Below are 23,516 nucleotides of genomic sequence, written 5' to 3'. Positions count from 1 at the left end.
ATCTTTATTTTATTTGGCAGAAGCTTTTCAAAGAAGCCAGATAGAGGGGCTCTGCTGGATAGAGGGGTTCCATCAGATAGTGCAGGGCAAGATAGATAGAACCTCATCCCAGGAGGAAAAATTAACCAAAGCCAAGAGCAGGCCCATCAGAATACTCTGTAAACCCAAGAACTGCAAAAACAACTTGACAGTTTAGAAGAATACACAACTTAATACAAAGATAGGAAGAAAATAAGCACAAGTCAATGGTGTTTGCCTCACAAGGATTTAGAAAGTCACAGCCTCTATGAGAACAAGAACAGAAAGCCATGGAAAGAGAACAGGCTAAGAGGTGGTGGTGGGTACAGAGGGATTTTATAAGAAATTATGAAAGAAACCCAAAAATCAATGAAAGACTTAGAAATCCACAATTGGTGGTAGTGAGATAAAATGTCAGAAATTCAAACTGATACAGTTTAGTACAAACTTCAGCGTACAAAGCTGCTGACTAAATCTCACATATAGCCATAGAAGTACAATTCCAAATGAACGCTTCCAAACCAAATTCAAATAATATTCAAAGAATCTTTGTCCTTTATTCAATAAGGCTTATTTCTCAAAGGCAAAAATCGGTTAAAATTAGTAAATCTTTTGCTGTCATATAACACAGTAATTGTCCCAATTAAAAGAAAACAATAATCTAGGATGCTAAAAGTGTATTTAATAAAATTAATTTCTGCTATTTTAATTAATAAAAAATTAAGAATAAGACACCTCATTAATATAATAGATTGTCTATCTCAAAACAACAATGTAAATCATGCTTAACTGTGAAAAACTCACAAATTTCCTAATTAGATGAGAAGCGAATCCGCAATTCTAAATATTTTTCACTAATATTACACTTCTTAAAGTTCCTGCTCCTTAAAAAAAATCAAAATTAGAAAGCAAGGAACAAACTGAAAAATGCATTCATCAAGCTTACCAAGGAAAGTATTGAGGTCTTTATAAAAATATTGTATATATCTTTAAGGAAAAATAGAGAAATATAACAGAAATATAGGTGAGTGTTTTGACCAAACAAAATAAAGACCCCCCCAAAAATTCTATTTGTCAGAAAATGTGAAAATATTTAATTTCACTAAACCAAAATAATGTAAGTTAAATAACAGTAATACTATTTTTTCACTTCCCAAATAGTCAAAATTCTTTTTAATTAAAATTTTGTAAAATTTTTGAGGAAACATATTTCTATTGGGGATGTCACGTGGACTGGTAATATTTGGAGTACAGTGTGACAAAGTGACAAAAGTCTTAAAAATTTCACACAATTTGAACTAAAATTCTACATCTAAAACTATCTTAAGGAAATAACCATGGGTACACAGAAAAAGAATGATTAAAAGGATGTATATCCCAGAATAATTTGCAATATAAAGAAATGGAAACAGTATAAAATTCCAACAATAGGTACTGGTTAAAGAAATCACAGGGCAATCATGAAATATCATTACAATGATATTGTTGCATAAAGATACATTTTAAAAGTAGGTAACCCAATACAATGATATTATTACATTAGTGCACATGTGTGTGTGCATGGACTGCATATGTGGGCAAGTATGTATTAGTATGGCTGACAGTATACACCTCAAAATGTTGACTATCTCCTGGTTGTATTTAGGGAGTTTTATTGACTTCTATTTTGTAGTTTTATATCATTTCTAAATTTTCACTTTCTCCTCTCTATTCCTCCCCTGGGAAATGTCATGTGAACTCAGAACTTGGAGTCTTACCTATAGACAACGATTCCTAAATCTACATCAAATTAAACTCTTTAACTTGCAAGGTGAAATTTCATTGGTCCAGTGGACACCGCTGCCTGAATGTTCCATAGGAATCTCGAACTCAAAATGTCCTCTCCATGCACAAAGAAGGGTTCCTTTCTCCTGTTTTCAAGATACATCAAATGTGGTACCATCATCTATCCCACTGTACAAGTCTGCATCTAGGAGCGATTTGATGCCTCCTTTCTGATCTATCATCTAGACCTATACGTTTCACTTCTGAATTATCTACCTACCTTGAAATCCTATTCCTCTAGCCTTGATTCAGATACTTCTGTCTGGATTATTGAAAAGCAAGAGTTGTTTTAAGGTCTCTAGCTGAAGTTTCTCTTCTTTCAAACTCATTTTCTGACCTACCCTCAAAGCTATCTTTCTGAAATACTAATCCAATCATGTTTTAAAGCATCCATTATTTTCCTTCTATCTATAAAGTTTAAATTTCTTTACATGTCCTTTGACTAATCAGTCCTATACTTCCAGCCACATGCCCTGCCACAACCCATCTCCTGCCTACTTCCTCAAACTACCTCTCACACTATGTTCTCACCGCAAGGATCTATCTGAAGGTTTTGGAACATACCATTCTTTCCTTATGTTTGCTATACCTGAAAGTTCTTAACAAATCTTTCTCATCTCCTAATATGTCTACCTGCACTTTTATCAGCCTTTCAAAATCCAGATAAAAGTTCACCTTCTCTTTGAAACTTTCCCAAATTCTTCTGCTGTGCAGAAAATATTAAATCCAACTCAATGATCCCACAACATTCCATTACACTAACCCCATCATAATTACAGTTAACTTATCTGGCTATATCCCCAACCTAAATGCAAGATACTCTATGGCAAGGATTGATTATTTTCTCCCTATTGATGATCAAAAAGTAACTATGAAACAAGTGGATGAAAGAATCAATAAACATATATGCCTTAATTTTCACTAGTTATATGTTCAACATACAGAATAAGTTCTAAGCCAAACACTGTTGTTATAGTAAATCCTTTTCTGCGATTGTGAAATGAAAACTCTTATAAATATTATATTTAAACTTATTTCACCAAATCCATATGGAGCCTCTATTATATATGAGGCATTGTGCTAGGGTTTTTACTTATACTATTTGGTGATACAACAAAACCATTAACTAAAAACAAATAAGCCAAAGCTAAAACAATGACAGAAGTATATCTTGGAAGAATATTCTGCAGTAACTGAGTTTTCTTACTTATATTGTAATACAAAATAAATCATATTTAGGATTCTAATATGTCTCATTTATTTTAAGTATTTACTCAGCCTTTACAGACTGAAATTCTAGCATAAAAAAAAAATTCTTGGCTCAAATAACATTTAGGCTATTTGTTACAGTCTAGCCAAATCGCAGAAGAACCAGAGGGTCAAAAAAGAACTTAATCTCAGATTTATGGTCACAGGGTTTTTCCACCCACATACATGCTTTTGTTATTAAACATGGACACAAATCATTTTCAAATGGACCCATAGGGACAGTACATCAAATTGGGAAATGGTGTGCACAGGAGTTGATGAGTAGCAGACTAAATTCAGACTGTAAAAAACAACAGAATAAATAGGCAAAAGACCAAACAAACTTCCAATGATGCTGAATTCCACTATTCATTCTATAGATACACAAGGAATAAAGAAAATCTGGATAGCAAAGAGTAAAGACATCAAAATGCAAATAAAAATGAAAAAGGGCCAAATTACATACCATTTTAAGCAAATTGTTAATTTGCTACAAGATAGCAAAATCACATTCAACTTGACTATTAATTTTGTTATGAATCAATGTATAAAGTGATTTCAGTTGACATGTTAAATACCTGTGCAATATGACCAAGGGCACTTAAAGTCAAAGATGTGATGGGACTTATTCATGTGCCTCATATTAGGAGGGCAAAGGAGAAAGTAAGATGATCTCAAATGATATTTGGACATCAGTTTTTGATTTTACAAATTACTGAGGCAAAAAATACAGCAGCACTTACTTAATAACACAGTTATCATAAACCAATGGGCAAAATCATTTGAAACATTCTCACTAAACTCAGGAAGAAGACAAGAATGCCCTCACTTCTATGTGAGAAGTCTAGCTAATCTAATGAGGCAAGGAAGAGATCTAAGTATAATAAAAAATTATTCATATTTCAAAAGAAAGAATCGAATTGAAAGGAAATACTGGGAGATGTTGAGAGTGATGCATGGGAATAGTTTAACTGAAAAATTCTGTAGTAAGAGCTGACCAGTAATACTTAAAAATTCAACTGTGGTAGAGCTACATGACAAAATATACTTGAAAGGTAATTTTAGGAGAATTTTATTTTATGGGAAAATTCTCATTAAAATAAAATAATTAAATTAAATTAAAAATTATAGACTGTGGCTTTACTACATATTTACATATAATTATATATGTATTTACACATATACATAAAAAGAGTAAGAGACAAAACTATAATAATTACCATATTTTCCTATTTTATCTAAAACTATTAATGGGTATATTACTCCCATAAAAAGGAAAAGAAGCAAAAATTATTTTTAGAGAAACACTTGCAAATGGAAGTTAGTAAAGACTTTGAATGGTTACTCTCAAATTAAAGGTATTTGCACAGTTTCAAGATAAAAATTTAGGAAGGATGTTTTAACCACACTTGGTTGTCAATAAAAATTGGATATCTACTTTATTAGCTTAAACAAAGTGGGAAATGTATTGGAAATATATAGGAATATCTCTCCAAACCCAAGAGCAGGGAGAAGAACTGAGCCTCAAGAGGGATTGGAACCAGGGGGTGCCTGGGTGGCACAGTTGGCTAATCGTCCAACTCTTGGTTTCAGCTCAGGTCGGATCGTTATCTCCCAAAGTCATGAGATGGAGACCTGTGTTGGGCTCTGAGCTTAGCATGGCATCTGCTTGAGATTCTCTCTCCCTCTGCCTCTCCCACTCATGCTCTCTCTCCCTTCTCTACAATAATAAAGGGTTTTTTTGTTTTGTTTTTGTTTTTTTTAAAGAGAGGGACTGGAACCAGGAACAACCAAGCTGCAGGAACTAATGGCTACTCCCTCCAACTTTCCATCCACCTGTTTCCTTCTGGGGTCATGCTGTATCTTGTCTCAGTTTCTGTCAACACATCTTTGTTCACTCTTTACATTGATGGGATTCCTCTGGTTCTCTGTGAAGTCTTAACTTTATATTCCCCACCTACTGGCGAAAAAAAAAAAAAAATCTACTCTCGGAGCATTTTTGTGCCCTACTCCAAATTCCCAAGAGAAAGAATATAAATGATCCATCTCAACCTCTGAATTGCCACTCTCAATCCACACAGAAAGGGACAGCCTCTCTAGGTGGGCAAAGGACTGAGGATGGATGTGCTTCTCAGTGAAAATGATTGGTGATTGACACACACTATAGAAGAAATGAGCTACAAAGAAAGGAAAGAATTGAATGCTATGCTTGGACTTATCCAGGAGAAAAACAGTTTTGAAAATTTATCAGAGCAAACTGTCCTTCCAGAAAAGCATCAAATGCCAGGAAACAATGTAGGTTTTTGGGAGAATTCAATTGTAAAATTTTTCCTCAGAAAGTAGAAAAATCTTGATTCAAAGCTGTCAGGAAAGAAATGATGTCTTTTTACTAGGTATATTCATAGTATCTATGAAGGAAAAATTTATCAGGAGCTTAGACAATATAAAGGACACAGATAATCTAACCACTACACTGCAAATATTTGGGCTTCAGGAACAATCTAACTTTTCAAAAACCCAGATATACTTCAAATCAAATGTACTGACACACGGAAATTCAAAGCGGGTGGAAGTTGAGAGGAGATTTTAAGTTCATGAACCTACTGTGTATTTTATTTGTTATAGTTATCCTAAATTTATCAAAAAACACATTTAATTGTGACATTTATTAGCATTCCAAATAAATGACACTTTGTTATGTTTTTTTTTGTTTGTTTTGTTTTGTATTTTGGCTTGTATAAATGACCACATCAATTACCATTCTAGAGCAAAAGATTCTGTTTTTCATATATTTAAAAAAACCCTGAAATTAAACCCCAAATGATCTAATGTTGAATAAATTAGAAGACCTATTATACGTAAATACTTAAATCATCCATCAGTGACTCTAGTAATATTTACATATGTAATCATTCAAAAATGTTGACTTTTAAAATTGTATTTAAAAACTGTATTTGAGAATAATATAGTCTGGTAGATAACCAATTCTTATAATTTAATTATATGCTTGCCCTCACAGTAACAGTGTTTCCTAAATATGCACTGGATACATAAATAAATCTAACTCATTACCTAAGGTATTTAAAGAAAGGTTTTTCCAAGCATTGATGATTCTGGAGCTGATTGCTAAAGCGAGGGTTCTTTTTACCTGAAGAAACTACTAGAGTAGTCATAGGGAGATTTTGTTTTTCTTTTGTGAAATGGGATGGCATATGAAAAAGAAAAACAGGAATATTATGATGCATGGGAATATTGTGTATCCAGATTAAGAAAAACTGAATTTAGTTGGAAGACCAAGTTTTGTGCGGAGGTTTGGCATATAAATTTATAAATCTAAGTTTAGGTTATACGATAATTTGAAAGAAGGACTAGATGTACCTAGGACTAGAAAAATGAATTCTGTTGAGTCATGTTTGTACTTTAATCAAGAGTGTGAAGTTGAGAACTGGTCACGGATTAGAGAAAGCTAAGAACACAGGAACTAGATAAATGAAGAGGACAGAGGTAGATGTGTTGCAAACAGAAGATGATCTTCCACTGTCTCAGTGCCTTGGTCTCTGCAATGGCTGGTAGACATATCTGTTAAGGCATGTGAGGTGGGAGATGCAAGCCAATGAAAGTATATTGTACAAAAGTGGCATATGAGAGTCCTGGACTGAATGGGGATCAAGGGGGTGGGGGATAAGGGTGATCACTTGGGACTAGCAGGTGTTTAGAGAGTGTCCATTCAAATGACAGTCTCCAAATGTTCACTCCTCCTGGTCCTGCATCTGCTCCATGTGGCCTTCTGCTTAGTCACCGCAGACCTAGTCCCCATTGCGGCTGCCTTTTCTGCCTCATGTCTTTGCAATGAACTTCAATGATGAGTATGTATCAGAGGACCCTGCACCTACCAGATCTTCAGACAATATAGCACAGGATAGTCCTACCTGGTGGTTAAGGATTCAGACTTTGGCTCAGACTGCCCGCATGTGGATTCCAGTACCTTGACTTACCAGCAGTATAACTTTGGTCAAGTTACTTACATTCTCTTTGTCTTGCTTCCCTCATCTGTACTTAGGGGATAATAATACTAACCTACTGGGGGAGACTTTGCTGTTGCAAGGATTTAATGAATTAATGACTTCATATGGGGAAAAGGGCTTAGAGTGGTACCCGACGAGCAAGTAATCACTTATCACCATTGCTGGAATATGTCGGTCAAGTAGATAAACCAGACAATGGAACCAACATTTTGTTCAAAGCTGTGAATGAAAACAAATAATCCTATTTGTGGAGGCTGAGAGGATAGGTCAGGGGATTTGGAAAAATTACAACTCTCTAACCAGTGACCATAGGATCCCACCAGAGCCAGGAAGGAGTAGATAATGCCCTGGGCAGAGGAACAGCAAAGTAACTACTTGACCTTTGCTGTTATGAGGATGACATTGCAAAGGGCAGTGTGGACAGTGATGTGGAGAGGGGATGTGAGTTCACAATTCAGATGCCTGCAGATTCCCTTCTGAACTCACTGCATGGAGTTCTCCACAGAGGTGCTGTGTGGTTGGCCTCCTTGATCAGTTTTAGGGGGAAAAACGTAGGGAGTCACACCTGCCTGAGATTCTACTCATCACCTCCTATTGGTCCTTGGAGAAAGTGGTCTGAAGAGTGAATTGGCTGAAATTACTAAAATCCATCATTTGAAAAGTCAAGCATCCCCTAAACAGTCCTTTGAGAAGATGTCATGACCATCCTCGTTTTAGTTTGAAATCACAGAAGCACAATACTCTCTTTGATATACTAAAATTTAAAATGCTAAATATCCAAAGATATGTCTTTTCCAGAAACTCCAAGGTTATAATGAATATCATTTTCTATCCTGGAGCATACATAAAATCACATAAGATGGGATCTCTGTCCTTGTCAAGCAGAGAGGAGACAGGCATCACCTCCACAACAAGTGCTACAATGGAACTACGTAAAATGTTTCCCTATAATTCCCTTATTTAATCAGATATGTCCCTACAGTATTTCTCCACATTTTGGGAACATGTCAAATAGGTGAATACCGATTACTCTGCAAATCCCTGCAAAATTCTCTGTTGCTAGGACTTCAACAATGTCTGCCTACTAAATTCTGATAGTAGGTCTTATGCCTTGAAACTGTAGGAGAAAAAGGAAGTTTTGAAAGAGCGAAGAGTGAAAAGAAATAAAGAAAAAGCCACTGGGGCTTTCCAAGTTTGTGGACCAGCAGATGCTCACCCTCTGTATGTTCTTTAGAGAATTCCCCACCTTTCCCCAGATCCCACTTCCAGGAGTCTACATAACTTCTGACTACTGGAGTTGTCTTGCTTAGTGGGCAACCAAGTGACTTAATTCCAGCTCCTTTCTGTGGTTCTCCTTCACTCATGGAAAAGTCACACCTCTTGGCTTTGCAATGTGCTGATAGGGCAGGCCATTCTGAGACTCCTTCTTGCCTCCAACAGCAGACCCTGTCCACACCTCTCTGTTTGCACATCCCAGACTTCCAACTGCCAGCATCTGTATCTCTTCGTCGGAGGGCTTGCTTTGGTGCCTGGAGACCACTCTGCCCACTCGCAGGGGAGGTGACAGAATTGGTACCCTCCTCGGAGCCCCTCTCAACAGTGACAGATGAGAGTCGGTTTCTAAGTGCCACAGATCCCTCTCAGTTGTGGTCATTCTAAGGCTTGAACTCTACACTGCCCCAGGCCCCCCCCACTCCCCGGTGGAGTTCAACACTAGTTACCTTTTCTGTTGTTGGTTCCCTTCCCTGTCTCGTGTCCTCAATGTTTACTAGGATCACTTCCCAAAGAAGCAAATTGCTCTTGAATCCTCATCTCAGGTTCTGCTTCTGGCGAACCCAAAACGGAGACACTGGCAGTGTCTCTGGCTTACTTCGTCTCCATGAAATCGGCAGAGAGAAAAATGAAAGCTTCTGCCCAAGTAAATTTCCAACCAGTATATAAAATGCTGGTCTCTTTGCGGAGTTGCTGGAAAGGAAAGCACTACGTGAGGGACAGAGAGATCTGCTTTCAGTATGAACACTGCTTTCCCCAAGAGACGCCTGCTCTATAGCCAAACTGTGGAAAGACCTGAGATGCCCTTCAACAGATGAATGGATAAAGAAGATGTGGTCCATATATACAATGGAATATTACTCAGCCATCAGAAAGGATGAATACCCAACTTTTACATCAACATGGATGGGACTGGAGGAGATTATGCCAAGTCAAATAAGTCAAGCAGAGAAAGTCAATTATCATACGGTTTCACTTATTTGTGGAACATAAGAAATAGCATGGAGGACATTAGGAGAAGGAAGGGAAAATTGAAGGGGGGGAGGGAATCAGAGGGAGAGACAAACCATGGAAGACTATGGAGTCTGAGAAACAAACTGAGGGTTTTAGAGGGGAGGGGGTAGGGGGATGGGTTAGCCCGGTGATGGGTATTAAGGAGGGCACGTACTGCATGGAGCACTGGGTGTTATACAAAAACAATGAAGCGTGGATCACTACATCAAAAACTAATGATGTATTGTATGGTGACTAACATAACATAATAAGATAAAAAAAAAAAGATTCCTGCTCTGCTTCTCTGTCTCTATTTATCTGTTGCTCCCAAATTCTCTCCTGGTATAGACTAGAGTTGGGTGCTGGGCAAGAGGTGAGGGGGGATTGATTGGGTAGGGTCTCTTCTGCAGTCTGTGAACTCTGAGCGAATATATCATTCTCAGTTATTGGTGGCTCTCTTTAAAATGTGCAATGATCAGTGTTCTTTAGGTTAAGCTATGGATCCTGGTGCCAAATCTGGGACAACAGCGAGTCCCACATAACATCCTGTTGCAGATGCGTATTTAAAATACAGATTTTCGGGGCGCCTGGGTGGCTCAGTTGGTTAAGCAACTGCCTTCGGCTCAGGTCATGATCCTGGAGTCCCAGGATCGAGTCCCGCATCGGGCTCCCTGCTCGGCAGGGAGTCTGCTTCTCCCTCTGACCTTCCGCCCTCTCATGTGCTCTCTCATTCTCTCTCTGTCAAATAAATAAATAAATAAAATCTTAAAAAAAAAAAAAAAGAAAAGAAAAAGTACTCTCTCCCTTAAAAAAAAAAAAAAATACAGATTTTCACTAATGACCAGATACAAAATGCCTAAACTTTGGTATCTTTATTGCTAGGAGATTCCAACAATAACTGCCTGAAATCATTACTTTTGAAGCAACATTTAAAAGCCAAGCATGCGTATTTTGAAAGAAATCATGACTAAAAAGAGAGCAATCTTGGCTAGAAAGAGTAATGAGAAAAACACACAAAAATGGCTTAATTTCTTTCAAAGTGAATTTCAGATTCATTTGGAAAGGTAAAGCCTATAAAATAGGGTTAAAATGACAAGGCTTGCAGATATGACCCAACTGGTGTAGGTCAAAATATGGGAGCCAAGTTGAGAGAAATGCCAGGATCAAAACACACCATCAAACAACACATTTGAATGTGCCTGAACATTCTCCATCAGCAACAGCAGGCAAACAGACGGTCTTTCACTGCACAGGACAAAAAAAAAAAAAAAAAAAAAATCACAATAAAAAATGAAGCTTGAGAGTTAGAGAATTGAGGAAAATGGGTCCTTTGAGGCAATCGTTTCATTTACATGTGATAACACTAAAGGGTTAGAGTCCTTCTTCCTTGAGAATGTTCTTTGATGAGGATTACCCACAAGAGTGAGAGACACTGACAGGGCAGTGGGTCAGCGTCCCCTTCCGTGTGTGACAAGACAAAGGAGGGCCACATTCTCCTGACCTCTCAGCAAGGTGATGGACCCAGTTTCTTCTACCATCTGCAGCCTCAACACCCCGCTCTGCATTACATCATGGCCAGATGTCCAGGCTCCTCTCCTCAGTGAATAACCAGCTCACCAAGCAATGAAAAAAAAAAAAAAAAAAACCCACTATCTTGTGTGCAGAGTTGTATGTGAGTCTGGATTCTCAAGATCCAGTGTGGCACCGGGAGAGAGGAGAAGGCCAGCTGGAGTGAGTGCTTTTAACCCAGTATGATTCTCCAGCCCTTAGAGACTCAACACTACAGCCTTGGGTACCTGATGAAGAAAAGACTAGAATTGTATCATTTCGATTCCTTGATAATAAGTGAAAGTGTCATTTTATTTCTTTTTTTAAAAGATTTATTTATTTGAGAGAGAGAGTGGGGGAGAGGGGCAGAGAGAGAGAGAGAGAATCTCAAGCCGACTACCCACTGAGTAAGGAGCCCCACACAGGGCTCTAAGCTCATGACCCTGAGATCATGGCCTGAGCCGAAATCAAAAGTTGGACACTTAACTGACTAAGCCACCCAGGTGACCCTAAGGTGTCATTCTATTTCTTAAAGCAGAGCTGTATTGGAGAATAAAACACAATACTCTCCTGAATATTTAAGATAAAAGCTGAAACATAAAAGGATTTTCATACTTGAGCCCAATCACTTCAGGCTATGCTGCCAGATACCCTAAAGGCAGGTCTTCAATCACCTTTTACTTCCTACTGTGCAGTGCATGTTCATTGTAACCTACTTCTTTCAAAAGCAGTAGACATGGATATACTTAAAAAGGTAAATATACTACCTGTAGATAACTTCTGTTAATATTTTAAAATTTTTCTTCCCAGCCTTTTTTCTGTGTATATTTAATGAGATTTGGACCTATATTATATATGCAGTTCTACATACTGATGGTAAACACCCACAGAGAGTTTCGGCTCATTTAATGCTATTTGGCTGATTTATTATGTCATTAAATAGTTTTTTAAAATATGATTTTATTGACTATAATACATATCAGTGTAGATATAGTATTTTCTTAAATTGTCTTGAGTTGTTGGAACTTGGTGGTTACTGCCTCTAGTTTCTGTGTCGAGTGTCAGCCACCAGTTACTCCTTGGCCCCCTACACCACCATTTCTCACTCTTCTGAAGAAGAGAGTTTCCCCAGCTGCTCCTTCTCCCCTTCTCTTTAGCCTTTGGCTTCTGGGAAAGAGCGCTCTCAGTTTTACAAAGGCAAGCTCCCATGTGCCCAGAACTGTCTATTCCTGGGGAGGCAAGTCCATTTAATTTCAAGATTCAGTATTAGGAAGCTGTGCACCTAAGCCACATTCTCCACGAGCAGGGGACAAGAGCATGTCTGATTCTCCACCCACCTTTTATGGTGTATTCTAATTCAATTGATCTAGAACTCAGGAGAGGTAAAGAAAGGTATCATTTACTGAGCCCTCCCAAACCACAGCCAGATTGTTTCTAATTTTTTCCTATTTCAAGTAATGCTGGGATGAGTATACTTTTACAGAATCTTTGAGTATGTCTTAAGTTTGTATTTTATAAGAAATTCTTTGATTGGTAATTACTTAAAGTTTTTTTTACTTTGAAGACTCTGTAAACATACTGACAATTTATCATATTGCTCTGGAAACATGCTACCAAGTTTTAAATATAGAGATGTATTATGAATGTTCTGACTTGGGGGAAGGTCTTCCTTGGCTGAGGGCAGAGACCCTTACTCTAATACAAGGAAATACGGATGCACTTGAGTTTAGAGGTGGAGCTAATGAAAATTTGAAAAAGTTCGTATCTGAAAAAATTAAAGTGTATGTATTTTAACCACACACATGTATATACATTTTAAAATATCATCTTTGAAATTAAAAAAAAAAAACCTACATTTTGCATTAGTAGCTAATACAACCTATAACCAGGTGTGGCAGGATGGGCATTACACAATGAAGGCTATTAGGAGTGGTTCTGCAGGAATGAGGGAAATAGTGCGTCGAATGCATGTATCTCAAAATACATTTTATATACTCTAGCAGCAACTTACAGCTGGAAAAACGGCCAACTTGGACTTTACTTATTCAGTGACTGAGTAAATTTACTAAGTAAACTAACTTTAGTAAAGTTAGTTACTAGTAAAGTTAGTTTTAGTAAGGTTAGTTTACTTAGTAAATGATTCAATCATGGAATAGGTCCTGCAACGAACTTGCTTTAAAATGTTTCTCTCTACTAATAGTGTGTAAGGTATTTTTTCCTTAACTTTGGATTACATGTATTCACATCTAGAAACAAGGTCGCTAGCACCACTGCAACATATATAATAATGAGAATCTATCCTCAAGTGTACAGCTTTCATAATTCCTGCAGCTCTGAAAGAAATATATGCTCTGAATTCGAAAAATCTTTATTGCTTAACTCTTTACATAAATAAAACAGCAACGCTTGGACGACCTCATGAGAAGGACAGATAGCAAAGAAGATGCATACTTTAAGAATCTTTTTATGAAGGGCGCCTGGGTGGCTCAGTCAGTTAAGCGACTGCCTTCGGCTCAGTTCAGCGACTGCCTTCGGCTCAGTTCATGATCCTGGAGTCCCTGGATTGAGTCCCGCATCGGGCTCCCTGCTCGGCGGGGAGTCTGCTTCTCCCTCTGGCCCTCCCCCCTCTCATGTGCTCTCTCTCATTCTCTCTCTCTCAAATAAATAAATAAAATCTTAAAAAAAAATCTTTTTATGAAGATTGATAAGAAAATATACCTACTAATGTGTTGCAGATTTCACCTTCTGACCACTATCATTCATTTCAAGTGAAGCACTGTAACACATCCAACATACATCATCAGCTCTCAGAGTTTTCCCTATCCACAACTGGCCTCCAAAGCAGAGCAGGTTATTGTATGTAAGCAGAGTCTACGCCAGAAATCCATTCTTCATATGGCCCGGGGAGCTTTAGAGAACAGTCTCAAAAATCAGGGAAAGGCAGACACAATACAGAACAGGAAATTCCTTGTAATGGAGAGGTCTCTTAACCTGACAGCTTACTCTAGAAAAGCCAAAGAAGCACCATGTTTTCCTGAGAAACGTTAACTTGCGTTTACTAAATTAATGACAAAAAATATTGATTTTATTTGGTAGTATGCATCTTCCCCCCATCACTTTCAGTATAATATTTTATTTGGGAGTGGATGCCATATTATTTAGAAACTTCTGGCTCCTGGGAAACGAACATAAGTAGTTTTTGTTGCCAAAATTTAAATGGATTGCTCTGGAACTTTGATAGTTTTTATTAAAAGATGTATAATCGAGCACAAGGGCAAAGATGTTTCAGTTAGGCAAGGCCTCAGTCTTCCATCTTTTTTTTTTTTTTTAAGATTTTTATTTATTTATTCATGAGAGACAGAGAGAGAGGCAGGCTCCCAAGGAGCAGGGAGCCCGATGCGGGACTCGATCCCAGGACCCTGGGACCATGACCTGAGCCGAAGGCAGACGCTTAACCATTTGAGCCACCCAGGCACCCTCAGTCTTCCATCTTGAGCTGAGTCAGGCCAGTGCCATTTGAGGAAGAAATGAAGTGGGATTTCCAAAATTCCCCTGGTTAGACGCAGGCTCTTCCTGACACTGGTATGGCAAAGACTGCTTCTTACTTCCTCAGCATCCATCCTCTCCTCCCTCTTCAAGGATGGGCATGAGCCCAAGTGGTCCCAAATGAGATCTACATGGAAGTATGATGTGGATGGCCACAGAGTCTCCTAAAAGAATGATGTGACTGTCTTTGCCTTGTCCTCATCCCTGGGGTCCGGCATAAGCCCCTGATGTTTGGAGGCTCCAACAGCCATCTTAGACCACTGAGGTGACCTGAAGATGGTGGAGCAGAGAGCTGAAGGAGAGACTCTGGATCCCTGAAGACATCACAGACCTGCCATATTAGAGTTTTCTAACAATTTTTTCAAAGATTTTATTTATTCATTTGTCAGAGAAAGAGTGAGCACAAGCAGGGGGAGTGGGAGGTAGAGAGAGAAGCAGGCTCCCCACTGAGCAAGAAGCCCGATGCAGGACTCGATCTCAGGACCCCGGGATCATGATCTGAGCTGAAGGCAGACGTTTAACTGACTAAGCCATCCAGGCTCTCCTCTAATAATTTTCAAAACAGTTTGAGACAGAAATAAATGCTTATTGTGTTTAAGCCAGTGGTACTTTAGATTTTTCAATTACAGCCAGCTAAACCTACTCCTAGCTAATTCAGTGGTAAAAAGGAAGCTCAGAAGATAAACTAGAAGGGATTATACCACTTCAGGCTCTGCCCATGATTGATCTATGTCAGACCATGGAGTAGCAATCAAGGACAATGAAAGAAAATTCCATGAGCCAGGTGGGGACTCTGATGAGTTGAGACAAATCACACCCAGAATTACTACATATTCCAATTTGTCAAGGGTAAGACAAAAAGTCAGATTTTTTTTTTAAAAAAAAGCAATTTTCTGATTTTAAAATATCTGCTAGAATTAGAAAATATATTGTATGGGAGGGGTGGGAGAGAGAAAAAAGAGAATATATTGTATATATATAAACACACACAAACATGCATGTATATACATATGTCTAAATGAAATGTATCCATGAATGAAAAGGCCTGAAGACCATGGTTTATGTCTTCTGGGCTAGAGTGTTTGGCTTTATGTCTTAATGTAACACTTCTGCAGCTCTAGAAATGGAATCTTCGACTTCTCCCTAGCTTTTGATATAACTCAAGACATGGAGGTAACATGGTCAAATGTAGGAAATGGCGGGCAGGGGAGGAAAAAGACAAGATGACAAGTCAGAAGACTGGACTGACTGTCTGTGGCATTTACTTAGCTTTGTGACTAGCATTTAGTTACATAACTTCTTCTAGAATCTGATGCTGTTCCTATAAAACTTGAATCTTCAGAACTGATTCTGTAAAATCTTAATATGAAAGCACTGTAAGTTATAAATCACTTCACAAATTAAAGGCATATCTGATCAAGAATGAATACATTTAATAATTCCATGGCCGCTATGAAGAGAGATCCTCTCTGAGCCAGGAGGACATGGCAGGAGGTAGGGGATGGGAGAGACTTTCCTATCCTTTGACCACAGAAATGAAGCAGGACAGAATAGTCCAACCTCTCTCTGTGTCTAGGCAGTCAAGTCTTTGACCAGGAGTTCTCATGATACATTTCAACCAAACATAACAGACTACTGGCAGCCAATAATGATAACAGAAGCAGTAGGTGTACGTTCTTATTATTCTGCTTTATGCACTGAGGACTCTTTCAATTCATTCATTCATTCGCACTTCTAAAGTTTGGATGGGATGACAAAACAAGTTCCTACATAAGACTAAGGCAAAAGGAGAATTGTTTAAAAGCCTAAGCAGCACAAAAGAGAGAACATTTCCAGAGAGACATTTAGAAGTGTATCTTTTCAGTATTGAAACAAATTAGCTTCTGCATCAGTGAGCAATTCTTGAGACCTCTAAGTCATGCTCCAAGTTTGGATCAACTGAGTCCACTGTAGATTGTATGACTCCCCTTCAATCCTTTCCCCTAAGAAAGGAAAACTCAAATCTTCCTATTCCTTCAGCATTTGGGCCATCAGAAAGCCTGCTAGAAAATGCACAACGGCTATAATTGGTCTACTGTATGATAACATAATTTTATTCGTCAGGGTTTTAATCTAGTGTCATCTCACACATCTCCAGATTTTATTAGAAAACTTAAAAACAGATCCTTTCCTCCCATAAGGCTGAGAGAGCAGATTTGTCTCCTCGTAAAGGTGTGAATACATACTAGTGTGGAGATATCACAGTGATGCTCTTTCCCTAAAGCCAGCAAGAGCTGTTGCCCATCTCTTCCCAGTCTCCTGGCCATCTAAAGCTCAAATTTTTGGTGAGACAGCACATTCCTCACCAGAGGATCATATTTCTGGAACTGTGGAACGATGGAGAAAAGCAGAACTTTTTTTTCAAAGGAAGCTTCATGCTGTTTGTTTAATAGATATTTAGCAAAAGTGAAGTAGGAATGAGGGGCTCTGCTTGTATAACGACTTGAAATGCTGAAGAGGTGGACAGCCTTGCATTCATAGTGTGGCCAATCCAAAAGATGCAGTTTAGGAAAGGCAATTTATAAATACATGGTGGAGAGAAAAACTAAGAAGAAAAGTTGTTATGAAAAAGTCACTCCTTGGAAAGGAAAATCTGAAGAGCTTTCTGTTTATTTTGTAAAAGGTTTTCATGTAAGTTCAAGGTGCTAAATCTTCCTCCCATTCTACTGACTGTGTTTCTGGAAGGACCTGCGCTAACTACAGATTCACCGCTTTAGTCTTTGCACTCTTTGATGAGCGCTGGCGGATAATGTCTAAAAAGAAAAGATCTACAGTGCAGTTTATCCATTGAAATAAAGTGTGATATACTCCCCATCAAGCTGTACAATTCTGACACTGAATAAAAAAATAAAGCCCACTGTTATCTTTTTTGTTTAGTCAATCATATATGCTGAAAGCTAACAGCAAATTTCATGCTGGCAAAGGAAATTCTACATCTTGAGATTTTTTACATAAGAGGAGTAAGGTGTGTGGATTGTGAGGGGTGGTCATGGACTTGCAAACACGTATCTATGTCTATGTTATTGTGCCTTGTGTATTTGTCTGCCTGTGTTTGTGCCTGTGTATAGTGTGTGGACATTCGTTTCAAGTGGAAAAGTTTTGAAAAACTAATTTTTCTGGGGAAAGTAATTAACAACCTCAAAAATATCCCTGTGATTTTCAATTTCCCAGCTCACAAACACAGTCCGTTCCAATAATACCATTCTGCACACACATGGGAATCTGATGAACTGTCTCATTTCCCTGATGAAATGTATTAAGTTTCATATCCAAACTCAAGCTACACAGCTTACAATCTTCAAACTAATTCTGCAATGAAATAGGCTTGCCTGATCCCCATGCAGAAACCCATATGCAAACTTCCACTAATGTCATTTTTAAACATCACTCCTCTTCTATCAATTTTCTCCCAATACCATATTTTAATTACACCTAAGAATGCTCATCAGAGGTTCCGTAAAGACACGTAAGTTTCCAGGTTAGCTAGGGACTGGGTCCAGCTGACCCTCTCCTGCACCTTCACATAATCCAAATGAGAACACCAACTTTTGAGAAGTCTCGCCTTGTTAGGTTACAAATGGATCCAGACTGAAAAACAGCACGGGGAACCTTGCTGGCAATTTCACTTTCCAAGACAGGATATAGTACTTGGAAGGAGAAAGCTGAAGACAGAGTAGGTCTTGAGGCGAGCAGTGTGTACTCGATTCATTACCCATTTAACTGTTTTGGATCAACGTACTTAGAGGCCCCAGGCAAACCTGGCCAATCCAAACAGAGGAGCTGGTATATGGCAAGTTTTTCCCTGATGCAGCAGGGTTCTTCCAGATGGAGTGGGTGGTGACATCAGGAATAAGGCCAGCCCTAGGACCTCATGAGTACTTGGAATGGGGGTCAACAGAGAACCGGATCTGCAAAACTGAACCCTGCCTGGTAAAACAGTTCAATAAAAGGGGGGCATCTTTAAGGAGTTACTTCATCTCCTAGAGGCAAAAGCTTTTCAAACTTCATAGGAAATGAAAAAAGCACAAATGAAAAGAAACATAGATTCAATCAATTGATAAAATGCTAGATGTTGTCACCATGAAGAAATTCAGAAAGCAATTTAGAAACACCTAGAAAAACTACTTGCCTCATACTTAGCAGCAGGAAGGTTAATGCCATTAAGAAGCAAAGAACAGGGCACCTGGGTGGCTCAGTGGTTAAGTGACTGCCTTTGGCTCAGGCCATGATCCCAGAGTCCTTGGATCAAGTCCCACATCAGGCTCCCTGCTCAGCGGGGAGTCTGCTTCTCCCTCTGACCCTCTCCCCTCTCATGCTCTCTCACTCTCTCTCTCAAATAAATAAATAAAATCTTAAAAAAAAAATGCAAAGAGCATTTGCTAATCAGTAAGAAAAAGAAGCACCCTCAAATAAAAAATGGATAATAATCCCAAAATATTTTAATGGATATCCAAAAAAGCAGAGCTATATATGGTCAGTAATATATGAAAAAAATGTTCAGCCTCACTAGGAAATGCAATTCCAAATGGGACTCTACTTTTCACATATAAAGTGGGGGCCTGGGGGGTGTTCAAGTGACACTAAGCTATGTTGGCTGCATCCTAAGTACTGATCCAGGCACTGCACATAGGAGTGCAATTTGGTGCTGATTTTCTGCAGGACAACTTGGCACATGTACCAAAGGCTTTACAAAATGGGCATACTCTTTGATGCAATAATAGCTGCCACTTTAGAAATTTGCATTGAGGAAATTATTAAAGATATGAAGAAAAATTTAGTCACGTGGTGTTGTTTATAATAGCCTAAATATATAATAATGGGTATTTACATGATAAAATAAAGGCATATTCTACAGTGGAATACTATATGACTGTGAAAAATGATAAAGTAAAGGTGTATTTCTTATTATGGAAAAAGACTGAAAATATGGTGGAAAAGAAAGTCAAGTTAGAAAAGAGAATGTACAATATAATCCTCTTTTGGGCAAACACTGTTTATGCACGCACAAAAACATACTTATTATTTAAACAACTGCAAAAAGTCAAGAAAGGTGTATATCACAAATATTACAGTGTATTTACAGGCAATTTGTCTGATTATTTTCTATAAACCATTTATTATCAGTAAAATAAAATGTATTTAAAAAGAAAAAATGAATCAAATAGACTTTGGCAAGAATCTAGATACAGAAGATATATTCAGAAAATCAACAATGTTTCTGTACAATAAGAATAACCGTTTACAATTGAATTTGAAAAGGTGCTATTCATGGTAGCAATACTGAATAGAATATAGTTAGGCCTAAATTTGGAACTATATGCAGGACTTAATTACTAGAAATCTACAACTTTACTGAAAGAACTGGTTATATATAGACATATTTTTGACTTGGGGAGAACTATTATTATAAAATATAAGTAATCCACAATTTAATTTGATATTTTCTCTATTGAAATCAAAATCCTGGTTGCTTTCATTTGAAATATGTGAAAATGAATTAAAAATTCATATTAAGTAATAAATACATAAGAATTGATTTCAAAGGGATAAGAAAAAGGGAGAATTTGCACTGCCAGATATTTAAATATATTGTAAAGTTATAATTAAATCGCTTTTGCAAAGCTTAAAAATAATAAACAGATAAGACAAATTAATAGAAAGTCAGAAGATCAAATACCCATAAGCATTTAGTGGATGATAAAAGTGGCATTCGATTAAATTGGAAAAGGATGGATAGCTTTCAAGCAAATGATACGAGGACAACTTGTTAACTATTTACTAAAAAATAAAATAGATATCTTCGTCATACCATACACTAAAATAAGTTCCAGATGAATTATACTGTTAAATGGAAAACCATTTCTCCAATTTGGGAAATGAAAAGGCCATTCTAAGAATATAAGCAAATATGGGATCTTAAGGTCAATGTTTAATAGATTTGAATATGTTACATCATATAGCAACACTGCAATAAACAAAAGTAAAAGGCAGTGACCTGGAAAAACATTTGCAGCACATACAAATAGGAGTTACTAGTCTTACTATATAAAGAGCTTTTACAAATCAATAAGGAAAAAAAACTAACATATACTGTCGGTGCAAAATGGGCAAAAATTATGACCAGGTAAGTATCAAAGGAAAAATACAAATGCCCAGTAAATGTACTGAAAAATAGTCATCCTCAATAAAACTAAAAATGTGAATTTGCTGAAATGATACCTCTATTCAACTATGAAATTGGCAAAGATATTTAAAATAATAGTACACGTTATTGGTGACCATATGGCAAACTTAACTGCTGTGATACTCTGCTGGTGGGAATGTAAATTTGCATGACCCTCCAAGGGAGAATTGGACAATGTGTATCGAGAAGCTTACAAATGTTCATATTCTTAAATCAGGAACCTCTTAGAAATTCTTCCTAAGGAAGTAATCAACAGGGTGCACAAATATTTGTGTTTACCATAACTTAGTTAATAAAAACCCTAAGTGCCCAATAACAGGTGACAGGTAAATTAAATGACGGTGTATGTATTCAATGGAATAGTATGCAGCTAGTGTAGATATCCAATAGCTATATTAGATGTATAATATACTAGTGTAGATCATTTTTGATATAACAAATGAAAAATGTAGGCTACAAAACAGCAAGACACCACTTGGGTGAAAAGTATGCACATATGCATATTGAGCGACTGTTCAACAACATGTAAACAGTGGTTTTTTAAGGGTGATGGGGTCATAGTCCCCCCCTTTTCCTCCTTCCTGTTTCATTCATTCCACAAATACTGGCATGCTGGTATGTGTCAGACATTTCTGTGTATTCCAAATTTTCTTCCACTGAATATGTGTTACTTGGTAATCAGAAAAAGTTAAATTATGTAAAAGTCCATCCTCTAAAACGGACTTCCTCTTCTAGATGCTAAAAATCCTAGAAAGGTCTCAGTAAAAATAAGAAACGCATGCAGTGAAATGCGTATCAAAAGCATACAATAACACAAAAAGGAATTGAGGAACTCCTCAGTTCGCTCTACGTCTTACCTTTAGAGACACTTCATAACGCACACTCACTCACCTGTTCCAGCTCGGACACGGCCTGTCCCTACACGTGTGAACGTGGACCGCCTCTTAAGGACCCCTTCCTAAGACGGCCCTCAGAGGAGACCGCTGTGAGGAGCCTGCCATCTCGCTAAGCGGTTAAAATCCATCACCCGCCGCGACCCTCAACAATAGGAAGGTAGGTAAGACTCTGATTCTGTGCACTGGGACTTGGCGTGGGCAGGCTGCGGCTTGCCCGAGGGTGAACCCCGGGGTGGAGGTGAGCCCGCAGCAAAGGATGGGCAGGGCCGGGGGACGAGGGCCGGAGCCGCGAGGGGCGGGCGCCTTACCGCGGCTTGCTGGAAGGCGCCCTTGGTGTAGGTGCCGCCGCCGCGGTAGGTGATGGCCGGGATCTCGCGGCTGAGCAGCGCGCACTTGTGCTGGTGCGCGCGGCGGTGGGAGATGTAATCGACGCGCGGCACCACGTTGTTCTTGGACGAGAAGGTCACGATGGCCACGCGCGTGGCCGTGGGCACCACGGGGAAGTCGGACAGCAGCTTGCGGACGAACTTGAGCTCGCTGAGGAAGTTGGCTTGGCCCACGCTGGACGACTCGTCCACCAGGAAGACGAGCTCCAGGCGCTCGCTGAGCTCGCGCAGCAGCCGCACGCGCCGCCGGAACGCCTGGCCCAGCCGCTCCACTTTGCTCTCCGCCGCGTCCTCGCCGGGCGCGGGCGGCGCGGGCGGCGCGGGCAGCCGCCCCGGGGCTCCGGGCGCGGTCTCGGGGAAGAGGCGGAAGCTGAAATTGCGCGACGGGGACATCTGCTGAAAGGTCGCCCAGCCCGAAACGAGCGCCAGACCCCAGCAACAAAAGGCCAGGCGCGGCCACATCGCGCTGGAGACGGAGCGGCCGGCCCGGAGCGCAGGCGTCGGCCCCGGCGCGGAGACACGCTCGGCCGCCCGGCTCGCGGAGGGGAGTGCGCGGCGCGGGCGCGGGGCGGCGGTCGGAGCCTCGGCGCCCTCCTGGCCCAGCCTGGGACACGAGCGGACTCCCGCGGCTCCGGGGCTCGCAGGGAAAGGCGCGCGCGCCCTACCCCTCGCGCTCTCGCCCTTTTTCTTCCCTCTCTCCTCCTCCCTCTCTCCCCGAAGCCTATAAAATGTTTGAAGGAAAGGGGGCAGTCAAGAAAAATCTCCCGCGTCCCTCCTTCTCCCTCTCTTCCTCCTCTCTCTGTCTCTCCCGCTCCCCTCTCCTCTCTCCGTCCTCTATCTCTGCCTCTATCTCTCTCCTCCCCCTCTCATTCTCCTCCCGGGATCAGGCCAAAGACTCGGAGATTCCATGACACCAGAACCCCGCGTCTGTCAGGCTGTCAACATTCCCGCAGCAAGCGCACCAGCGCCGAAGCCCTGATTGATCCCATATGTCTGGCAGGAGCTGCAGAGGAATTCACTGGAGATGGATCCAGATACCGAGAGTGCCACAGTAATTGGAAACACTTTGTAGAGGAAAACACACACGGACTGGCCAGCGAGTTGAAAGCATCCTTTGAAAACTGCTTGCTCACCTTTTGTGTCTCTTTTTACCCCCTCCGGTGCCCCCACAACCCTCACCAAATAGATGTTTGACTTTCCTGGTGGGGATTTCTGATCAGTGGTGTGTGTGTGTGTGTGTGTGTGTGTGTAGACTCTTCAGGGCCCCCTCAGACCACACCATGTAGGGATTGCATCTACCCCTATGCATCGCATGGGGATGATTTGTCGTGCTGCTTCATCCATGCATTTATTTATTCACTCGTTTGTTCACTCCTTCATTCATTCAACAAATATCTTTGAGCACCTATTATGTGCCAGGACACCAGGAATATAATGAGGGACAAAAATTACCATGGATCTTGTCCCCAGGGAACTTACAGGGTAACAAGTGAGGTGACCCTTAGCCAGATATTCCACAAACGATATATATAATTCT

General features: G+C 39.6%; 1 protein-coding gene across 3 annotated transcripts in view; it reads right to left on the bottom strand.

The window, feature by feature from the left end:
* Positions 1 to 23,021, bottom strand: part of SVEP1 (sushi, von Willebrand factor type A, EGF and pentraxin domain containing 1) — a 193,148-nt gene extending 170,127 nt beyond the window's left edge. For 2 of the 3 annotated variants that reach the window (XM_035016091.1, XM_035016092.1), the window contains exon 1: positions 21,902 to 23,019. In XM_035016091.1, the coding sequence (XP_034871982.1) occupies positions 21,902 to 22,441 (540 nt within the window). In that variant the 5' untranslated portion in view covers positions 22,442 to 23,019. Of the gene's footprint in view, positions 1 to 21,901 lie in introns of all 3 variants that reach the window. The other variant, XM_035016093.1, reaches the window with a different exon arrangement.
* Positions 23,022 to 23,516: the final 495 nt, after the last annotated feature.

Source organism: Mirounga leonina, unplaced genomic scaffold (genome assembly GCF_011800145.1).
Source record: "Mirounga leonina isolate KUSES-001 unplaced genomic scaffold, KU_Mleo_1.0 Mir_170, whole genome shotgun sequence".
Lineage (NCBI taxonomy): Eukaryota > Metazoa > Chordata > Mammalia > Carnivora > Phocidae > Mirounga > Mirounga leonina.
This window is presented reverse-complemented; position numbering and strand designations above follow the sequence as displayed.